This window comes from Bos indicus, chromosome 7 (assembly GCF_029378745.1).
Source record: "Bos indicus isolate NIAB-ARS_2022 breed Sahiwal x Tharparkar chromosome 7, NIAB-ARS_B.indTharparkar_mat_pri_1.0, whole genome shotgun sequence".
NCBI lineage: Eukaryota > Metazoa > Chordata > Mammalia > Artiodactyla > Bovidae > Bos > Bos indicus.
Window position 1 is genome coordinate 51190728 of NC_091766.1, and position 11168 is coordinate 51201895.

General features: G+C 36.1%; 1 protein-coding gene across 1 annotated transcript in view; it reads right to left on the bottom strand.

Annotated features, from left to right (window-relative positions):
- Window positions 1–10883, bottom strand: part of PFDN1 (prefoldin subunit 1) — a 73963-nt gene extending 63080 nt beyond the window's left edge. The window contains exons 1-2 of the mRNA XM_019965044.2: window positions 10749–10883; window positions 8024–8190 (exon numbers count right to left, since the gene is read on the bottom strand). Coding sequence (XP_019820603.1) covers window positions 8024–8190; window positions 10749–10781 — 200 coding nt within the window. The 5' untranslated portion in view covers window positions 10782–10883. The remainder of the gene's footprint in view (window positions 1–8023; window positions 8191–10748) is intronic.
- Window positions 10884–11168: the final 285 nt, after the last annotated feature.

Consider the following 11168-nt stretch of genomic DNA (forward strand, 5'->3'; position numbering starts at 1 on the left):
TAGTTTTGAGATGCCTATTAGCCCATCAAAAAGAAATGTAAAGGAAGGAGGTAGACATATCCAAGTCTGGAGTTCAGGGAAGGGAAGATAAAATTCTGGGAGTTGTCAGAATACAAAAAAGCATTTAAAGAGATAAGCCTGGATGAGATCACTAAGAAACTGACTATATATAAGAAAAGAGAAAAAAAATCCAAAGGCTGAGATGAGCCCAAATAATATTTGGAAATGGGAAAGAAAAGGAAACAGTGAAGGAGACTGAGAAGGAATGGCCAGTGAAATTGAAGGAAAACTAACAGGCAGTATCCTAGAAGCCATGGGAAAAAAGCACATAAAGGAAAGAAATATAAACTGGACTAAATGCTACTGATAAGTTAAATAAGATGAGGATTGGGAATTCACTGGAATTATTTTTAAAAATCATGGTTCCATCAGGAACCCAATTTCATGTAAACATTCCTTGTTCTAGATGAGTAACTCATATACTGACAGGTTCAATCTGTACTAGTTAAAAACCACTGTGTATTTTTAAATCAAAGTATTACTCCAAAATTAGAAACAGTAGTATGCTAATCTATTTTAAACATGACACTTATTTTTGGTCACTACTTGGTATTCTAAGCATTCTGGTAAATAATCACCTCTGATGTTTACCACTTTTACTCTGGCCTCATCAAAACCTAAACATTTTCACACATAAGCATCGAGCTATGCTATAAATTTTTCCAAGATGTGATCTTTATTTCACTCGTAGGTTAAAATATAACACTGGATAAACTAGAATCACCAGATAATAAAAAATGAGTACTGAAGAACACAAACAGAAGACTATTGGTGCAAAAGCAGAAAGTCACAGAGAAACATAAACACAATTTGGTACAAGCACAAAAGAGTTACACACATATAGGATGCATACTGTGGTCCAAATCTTTTTACCCTAAGCCAAACAATGTAAAAGGCTTTGCTTAGGCCAGTTATGCTCTTACCTATTTAAAGATACATTTTCAATACTGTGCTCCTGCTGCTGTGAAATTTTGATGTAAGAATATTTCAAGTCCTCAAAGGGTAGCCCTTCAAAGCCAAAGGGTAGTGTTTTCCAAGTAATCTGGTTCATTTCAAGGTAACTGATCTTAGAACAAGAGTTGGTAATGAGCGTTTCTGGTCAGAACAACGAGATAACGTTCTCCCAGAATGTCCATTCAAACCTAAATTCTAAAAATAAAGTGGGCATGCATTCTTCACAAAACCACAGGCACTAATGGTGCATGCAACACAATGCAATCCTAATTATTCTATCTGGGCAAAAGATATTTGCAATTCACAGCAATTCCTGACAAAACTAATAAATTAAAAAAACACCAATAAGTCATTACTTATATATTCATATATATGGACTGGCTCTTACCTTTTAAGTCAGTTTTTTTTTTCTAGTTCTTTTTTGGATGTTTCATTAAGCAGATTATGTTCCTTGACCTGACCATATCAGTCTTCTCTCAAACAGATTAGATAACAAGTTGTTCCTAAATTTGCCACTATGAGATAAGTGACAGCTAAAATCAGAAAATCCTTGGTACAGCTTAAAATTGATTGTTTTTTACTTCAGAGAAATTCAACCTGATTTAAGTCAGTTACAGCACCCAAATCCCCAAGGACAAAGTAACAAAGTTCAAGATTACTGCTAGCTTTATTTTTATTTACATAGGAACAACAAGGTAATTTTTTTCACCCTTCCCTCAGTTAACTACATTAATTTCGTGCTTAATCACCAACTGGAATACACTGTACCACAATCCTCTCATGTTGCTGATTAATTACTTTCATGCAACAAAAGCAGATGGGGAAAAAAAAGGCAGGCTTTTTGATGTCAGGAGATGGCAGAAGCAAACTCCTCCCAGTAACGGTTAACAAAATCAATCAATTACATTTACCTTTTCTCAACAAGTTCTAGCATAAATGAACCAACCCTACAACAAAGACACATTAAATAAAATTTTTATTTCAGTATGTTTGTACATCCCAAGGTAAGTGTACAAACTCTCTTTTTTTTTTTTTTACAATAAACTCCTAATTAACACAACATTTTGGAAATTAATTTCCAGTGTTTCAATGAGATTGTTTGGATCTTGGAGGACATGGGAGGGGAAGAAGGGAGAGAATTATTAAAACTACTCTTTCTGCAGAAGAAACATAGCTATGTCATTCCTACGCAAATGTTTGTTAACTTCTCCTGGCATAAAAACAGTGATGTCATTCTACACACCAGTCAGAAGACTTATAATGAACACCAAGTTTTTAAATCACTGACAGCTTAAGAAAATTAAGACTATGACTCAGAAATCTCCTCTCCCTAGAGTATCACATCTGTGGAAGAGGAGACTATGCCCAGCTGGGGTTATATACATACTCAACATCAACAAAACTGAAGTCATTTTCCCCTGCACAACAGAAAGAGTTGTTTTTTCCCCATTAGAACTCTGAGAAATGAAAGCCATGACTTTATACAGCTCTGTTTAAAAACACAAGAAGGGTGGTTCATATTCTATTAGGAAAAGCAGCTCAACATTAAAACTCCTCTTCCTTTTAAAACCTAAAAAATGATTAAATTTCTTCTTACCTCTGAAAATTATTTTATCTTTGCTTCATTTTCTCTGCTCTAAAATACAGACTAACACCTTTAAAGACAGTATATAAAGGAGCTTATAAATTTGAATTTGCAATGTGACCCTCACACCAAAAGTAGACTGAATTTTTTCTCTCCAACAGTAAGCATAAAATATCTAAACTTGGTTCTAGTGAGACTATTATTACTATAATATCAATAATACTTAACAATGTCTAATTCACCAAGATTTGTGGTTTCTCTCCTAATGTATTAGGAATAAAATATAATGCAACTTATCTTCAGCTTTAAAATTACCTCAAATTGACTGGAATATCAACTCTACATAAAGTAAAACGGCTGCAAAACTTAAGACAGCCTGGTTATATCCCTTTTGACTAATATTTAATATATCTAAACCAAGAGCAACTGCAAATGTTTCATCTTGACTTTTCTAAATGTTACAATCCAAATTACAAGTCAACATTCAAGCTAAAAATTAAAATCAAAACAAAACTAACATAACATTCTAAACAAAGGGCAGTTCAACCAAACTGTCACAGTTCAGATTTCTACATCATAATTAGTTGAAAATCTGTTCAATTATTTGGATTTTTTTAAAATTTTGTTACCCATCAGAAATATACCTACTGTTTTCATTTTCTACCTGTGCCACATTTATCTTAAGTTTTATACTTGTGGATTTTTCAACCACCAGAGATCAACCATCAAATTACTTCAACAAGTAGAAATAGCAACACCGCTCCCAAACAGCAATTTCTGCATTGCTAGACACTTATCTAGTTGGTAGATTTATACCATTGTTCATTCTTAGTTCCTTAAATGTAAAAAATATCCACAGAATGGTGGCATACCTCTAAATTAGTTTAAATATGGTACAAAGTTATTTTTAGTTAGGTTCAAGTTTTACAAAGGCACTAATCATTCTTCTCAAAGGCTAATCTACTCAAGTTCCTCTCATTAAAGAAATATAAAGCTTAATTTATCTCTTTTGGAAAGAAGAAGTGTTATTAATGTAATGCTCAAGCACAAAGATATTAGAATAATGGACCTAATATCAAATCAGAGTCTGGATCATACCTATTGTTAATAAAAATAAATTTGACCTTTATTCTAATGATGGTCCTTTCAAACATTAGTATGACTAAATGTCATTTATATGCACTTTCAGATGTAATACTAACTCTGAAAAATATTCTTATTTCTACTATGCAAAGGAAAATGGAAGAAAACTACCATAAATAATTACAAGCTGGTTTTTATTCACACACACACAAAAAAACTACAAGAAACATTCATGTAATATTTATTTGAGATCTGTGTCTATTCCTTCCTTGCATGCTAGAAAGATGAAAAGACAAACACGTCCAACTATTCAGACACATCATTCCACAGTTGTAACTTTCATCATAGTTCTCAAAGCAGTATGGTGAGGTCAGCTCACAAACAGCTTAAGTAGCAAAACTAGAAATTGGTGGTAGTAGTATCAGGCTACATAACAGCCCCTCCAAAGAATATGAAGTAAGAGAACTAAAATGTGCTGGCAACATGCCAAGAGACTAGATGGACGATAACTTTTGAGCAACGAATATGCAGAGTTTACAGTATACAGCAATTCATTATCTCTTACCCTGTAGCTTGATTTTCTTTGTTTTAACCCGAAAATAGCCATATATAAAAGATATTTAACACTACCAGTTTTCTCCATACTCATGACTGGGAAAGGCATCTGGGCTTGAAATGACTTTGTAAACTAAATGCACACCCTAAAATGAAAAATATGACTTCCATCCTATGTAAGCATAAGCAAGGTAAAATATACAATTATACCAGTATTACTCTGCACAGAACAGCCTTTACTCTCCAAGGATTATACTGCCCTCAGCGTAATCCTAAAGGCTTGGGGTTTTTCTATATTGTCAATGCTGACTATCTCTGCAACCGGTTGGCATTTAGAATTAGTCAATCTTCTCAAAAGATTTAATAAAGAATTAATTCTGTCAGATTAGAGGACATAATTTTGGTCAGAAACAATTCCTTTGACCTTACTCAAAATATGTTAACTTTAAAATTTTCTACTTTATTGAATCATATATTTAAAAAGCATAATAAACTTCAATTCTTAAGTCTCTGACACTTACTAAACATTTCCTTTCTAAAGGACCAAAAGAAAATGCAGTTATTTTAGCCAACAGAATTATATTCAATTCAAACCAACACACATTTAACACGCATTTTGTGCCAGACATTATACTGAGGACTGAGGAAACAAAGATAAATATGTATATGGTCTTTGACAATCTAGTTGGGGAGACCAGACCATTTCAAACTCAGTCAGGTTCTGCCCGCTACCCTCATGCCACCACCCACATGCTCTACTAGCTACAGGAACGTGTTAGTAAATCTGCCAGGGAAGATGGAAAACTCTTCAGAGAAGATAAGCTCTGTCTTAAAGGATGTGAATTTCAGGAGGAAAAGTGGGATACTGCAGGCCAAGAAGGACAGAAGGAGCAAAACCAAGAAAACACAAAAACATGGCATGTGCGAGGAAGCCCATGTGACGAGGGTGGGTAACAATTCTGGGTACATGAGCCACTCCCCTTCTACCTTCAGCCCATGACAGACCTCACTGATCAATTAAAGCATGTTTAAGCCCACATGAGACTCAAACTCAACAGATAACTCAAAACCAATGAAAAGAAGTAAGTCCATGAGATGAATTTATGTGCTATCCTCAGCCTGGGAATAGAAAGTGGTAGGATTTGAGGCTAGAAGGGTAAATTAAGGACAGATTATGAATGACTATGAATGCTAGGCTAACAAGTTTAGATTTTATCCTGTGGGCAACCAAGGATGAACAAAAGATTTTATGAAAAATAATGACATAATCATATCTGGCAGATGTGTGAAGAAAGCATTTAAACCAACACAATAAGGGCAGAAAGAACAGTTCAGAAGCTATTGCTTCTTAGTCCAGGCAAGAGGCCTGAATTTCAGCAATGGTAAAACTGCAGGTTCTAAAACCAAAATGTAATGTTTTAGATTTTATAATTCTTGGTTTTAAAACAACAGTTTGAGAAAAATTAGCATTCTAATTAGAATTCCCTAACAATTTTCAAAAAGGAAAAGAAAAGACAAATTAGGGTAAAGACTAGAGTTAAAGAAGAGTATCATTGTGATTCACTTCTTTAACTCTAGTCTTTACCTTAATTTGTCTTTTCTTTCACAATGATACTCAAGATTACTCAAGACTATAAATTCAGAAATAGCTATTTCAGGCTTAGCATCAAGAAAGAGAACATCCTCATGACCAGACTAATACTCAGCAAGTCTTTTCCTCCTGAGGGCACTAACACTCTAGCCAAACAACAAATACAACTTACCTTACATGCCCCTACAAACTCCAGTGAGATGCACAAAGTACAAAAGACAAATTTAAAACCAAAGTTTAAAACCGTGTAGATATTCCACATTATCTAAACACTTAAAGCTACTTATTTCTTTTAAGAAACATAATTCACATGAAATAAATCTTTTGGAAATACTACTGTTCTACCATTAACTAATTCATATCCCAGCCTTTAAACTCTAAAATTCTTTGAGTGGAATACAACCAATAAGTAGCACTTTGGGCACTAAGCAAAAAAAGGCAACTTGTCTACCATCTCTGCAGAATGTTTAGTAAATGAAATTATTCTATTAAAAATTAAAACTTCACTATAGATTGGGCTTCTCTGGTGGCTCACTGGTAGAATCCGCCCGCCAGTGCAGAAGACACAGGTTCAATCCCTGGTCCCAGAAGATCCCATACGCCATGGAGCAGCTAAGCCTGTGAGCCACAACTATTGGGCCTGTACCCTAGAGCCCGGGAACCACAACTACGGAAGACTGTGCACCCTAGAGCCCGTGCTCTGCAACAAGAGAAGCCACCACCACAAGAAGCCAGAGCGCTGCAACCAGAGTAGCCCCTGCTCCCCAAAACTAGAGCGCGCCAGCGTGTAGAAACAAAGACTCAGCAAAGCCAAAAAAAAAAAAAAAAAATTATTAAAAAGAAAACAAATTCACTATAGATCAAAAGACCAAAGAGTTTTTCTTTTCAGGAGAGAGAAATTCTTTAACAGCAGCAAGCAAAGGCTAATGTAATGATGTGAAACTGAAGCACAACATGTTAACAAGCATGCTATAAAAGCTACCATTACTGTTTTAAGACCTAAGGATATTCATAACAAAGATAAAATTATCCTGCAGTGAATGCCAACAATGCACTTCATGCTACACAGACACATATTCAAGGGTTCTACTTTGTTTTCATCCCAATTCTTTTGTGTCCCAGTAACAAACTCTCAAATTGGAATTTTCTTCCTTTTAAAACAAGCTAAAATGAAAAAATGGACTCCAACAATAAGATTTTGTTTACTTATCCATGCTGTTTATTCTCAGAGAGCAAATCAGATGAACAGTTTATCATAATTTACCTCTGTTTCAAACCAATATGGATTAGCCAGTCATGAGCAGAGTCTATTTCTCATGATGTCATTCTAAAGCCATCAGTAAATGTTACACATGCCGTGCTTCCTTCAAATCAATCACAAAACAAATCATCCTAGACTGAGGTCAAATTCCTTTCCAACTAAAGGAGCTCCAAACTTAAGTAATGGTCCACTTACTAAGTAATATTCAAAGACCAAATTCCAGAAAAACCCTTCTCTTGTACCTCCTCCACTTAAAAAAAAAAAAATCAGTCTCCTTTTAGCTCAGTGTAATGGAATGTGACCTGCAGTTAAGGGCTTTTCCATTCCCATTTACCGCTTAGAGAACATGAAGCAGATGTATTCTCCCTCAGAATGGCAATATAGTTTTTAAAAGAAAAAAAAAAGTGAAGTGCAGGTGGTTAATCATATAATAAGAATTAGAACGAACACGGTAAGCTGACTTACTAGATTTCTCATGTTTGACAGAATGAGTATATTTAAATAGACAACTGAATATTTATTTTTGTTTTACAACCTGATCAGACATCTAAGATTCATGACTTGTGTGACTATTAATAATCAGGTTGGGAAGAAGAGGTTAAAACTACAACTACTTAAAAAAAAATCTTCACACACAAAACTACTATAAACATCTTTTCACAACAAATCATATTTTTACCATTGAAGTTACACACATAAGTACCTAAGTATGGAGAGAACATGGAATAAATATTTTTAAAATATACTTCAAAGTTTAAGATTAAACACATCTACCTGGAATTCAGTTTCTCATTTAAAAGAAAAAAGATATTGACCTAGTGTTCTTTAAAGCTACTATGATACTTTAATCCAAGTTGTAAAGTGAACAAATTCTATAACTTAATTCAGATAAACTTCTTTCAGGATAACCCCCTTAAGGATATACTTTACTTACATTCGTCCTACACCTTCATACATGTTAGTCTCATCTACCAAAGTCATAATCTCTGTATCTGTAAGATGTGCATGCTTTTTCGTTCTGTTCAGCTGTTCAATCTGTACATCTGCAAGCTTCACCTTCTGTTGAGTGTCAATAACTTTGGCTTGAAGCTCTGTGAAAGCCTAAAAAGAAATGTCCTTGATTTAGTAGGTGCAATATTTTACAGTAAATGTTTAAATCAAATCTATTAAAATGAAGCCTGCTAAACAGAAAAAGCTGTGAAATTTACCACAGCAAACATCTCAAAGCCAGTCTGCTAAAAACTTGAGCCCTGAACAATTCAGTGATTAGAAGCACTGACCCTCCATGCAGTTGAAAATCCAAATATAATTTATAGTTGACTCTCCATATTGCAGTTCCTCTGTATCCCTGGTTCTACATTTGTTGATTCACCCAACTACATATCATGTATTACTCTAGTATTTACTATTTTAAAAATCTGTGTACAACTGGATCCCTGCAGTTTAAACCAATGCTGTTCAAGAGTCAACTGTACTGAACTTACCCAGTCCTCAGAAGATGCAACCTATCTGAAGAAGCTGAACAAAGGCATGGTAAATAATAACCATACCAAGTAGAAGGTACCCAAGGAGTAATAAAAGCTCTAAAGGCAAAAATCAGAAACCCAGAGACCCAAATCAAGAACCATAAATGTAACAACTCACCACATCTGTACTACTCAAGATTATTTAAAGCACTTTCCCACACTTGTTCAAAATATTAACATGTGAAAATTAATATGAGAATACTGACATATAATAAATGTCTCATTTTCTCTTTTCAATAATCCTGAGTTAAGGATGGCAGATTCATCAGCACAGTTTACAAATTAACTAAACATTTTGAAGAGATATAAATGACCTTCACAGGGCTGAACAACTACTAGCTCAAAAACCAAGTACTTAACTTCTTCTGACCGCTAGTTACTGAATCTTTCTACTCTACTATCCACAGTAATATTCAGAAAATGAATATCTTAAGAGAAAGACACAAAAAATTCAAAGCATTGATAAAAGAACTGCATCATAATCTTCATATGTACACAATAAGCCAAATTTGACTTCTGAGTACTCTTAACTCAAAAGGTTTTCGATACTTCTGAAGTGCCTAGAATGATTTTCACATGCTGTCAAATTCTGACTTAATAATAACACCTGTGGCTGCAATACATGGCAAAACGCTACTAAACTTTTATTCTGACTTTGTTCTCACCTACTAGTAAGGTTTCAAAAGATTTATCTAAAGGGGAGAGGAGGTACCCAAAGTTTAGTCTCCATCCCTCCCCCTCCCCCCAAAATTATAAACATATTAAAAGACCTTTAAACAAGTTTCTTCTGTAATTTTATTGGTTGCCAAAACTACCCAATTTAAGTCTGTAATTATTTTCTTAGTTTGCATTCACTGTCCATAGGTTTCCCAGCAACAGATTCAAATAATATTGAGGGGTAAGTCCATTCACAGCTGTATTCTATTGTTAGCTCTCACTAAACCCTAACTTAAATTTGAACTTCTAACAGAAAAAAAAGGTAAACTTTTAAAACACTTTAAGACACAGTTTGCTAAGGAAGCTAGTATATTGTTAAAGCTGAGATAATACAGCACTAGAGAGCACCGTAAGGAGTAAAGGTACAAGTTCCAAACAAAACGCAATACACACACACGCAAATCCTCAGAGCAATAATACACCGCTTCATCTATTACGTGGAAGAGCTACTTCAACTGTCTTATTTCTCATGCAAAGGTTGATCACAAGACAGTCTTAAACAAAATTTGCTCTTCTAACCTCAAGTAGTGGTCAAAAGGTGTGAAGTGAGGCAGAGAATGCAGTATTCTAGAACCAAGCTTGGGCTGAATCTTCTGTTAAATTGTTTCCTTTTCTAGAAAAGTATTGGTTTAAAGTAGATGAAGTCTAGGCTCCTTTCCAATCCCCATTCTCCCTCCCTTCGCCAAAAAAAAGGATATGCTTTTGAGCCGGTAGTGGTGTTAGAATCCTGACAACTCTTAGGTGGTGAAAACGTTTCTGTGTAACACATTTCTAGGCAATTGTTTGAAGAGAGAAACTCAATTCCTTCTGATACCAATTTTATCTGGAAAACTCTGACTTGCTTCTTCTTTGACAAGTCTTTAAAAACGGGGGGGGGGGGGGGGGGGGGGGGGGGGAGGGTTGTTGGCAAAGCCGTAAGATGAACATTGCTATGAGGATACATGACTGAACTGTATGAAGCGACCTTACAAGATATGGGATTAAAGAACTGACCTAAAAACAGACTGGACTTGAAGTTTTTCAAAGCAAATTAGGATACAGAATTACAGATGCTACAGATTGGGCAAGCAGGCTAAAAAGGCTCCAACTGGAAGCGCTCACTTCAGGCCTCACTATGGAACTGAAGGCACCAAGAGCAACGAAAGGACTCTGGAACTCGGAACAAGGGAACAAAACCGCTATAGGCTCGCCAAACTTAACCAGGCCCAGCCCAACCGGCTCTTACCCGGCAAAGAGCCGCTCGCCCTCGACTCCAGCCTAAGGAGGCCCGGTCCCGCCTTTGAACTCTGAGAAACCACTCCCCATTTCCCTGGGGCCTCTTTCCTTCTGCAGCACTAGAGACTCATTCGATATTCTTGTCCACAGTCCCCTTAGCTTCCAAACAAAAGCTTCCGCCTGCTCAAGACCCTTTTTTACCTTCTTCAACTCCAGATCCACGGGGGCCGCCATCTTGCTTCACTACTGCGCCTGCGCAGTGGGAGAAGCCCGGAAAGAGCGTGGGGGAAGGGCGCGCCCTGAAGGGTTGATAGCGCCTCTTCCTTCTGCGCCTGCGCATGAGGGGGCTGCTTGGTTTTCCTACCTTCCCCGTCGTTATTAACGCCTAAAATAACCGGGATTCCGATTCAGAGTACGTCTTCCCCACGTTACCTATAGGCCTGCCTTGATTCTCCACGTCCTTCCAAACACAGCACAATGCACAGATTTCGTGTGTGGTTTTAAGCACTTCGACAAATAGTTTAGTTTGTGTCGCTAAATTAAAATGTGTGTGGATCAGGCTAAAACCTCTAAAGTCATTCATGCCTTCAGTGGGTCCGGTGCTGTCAGGGAGGGATGAGA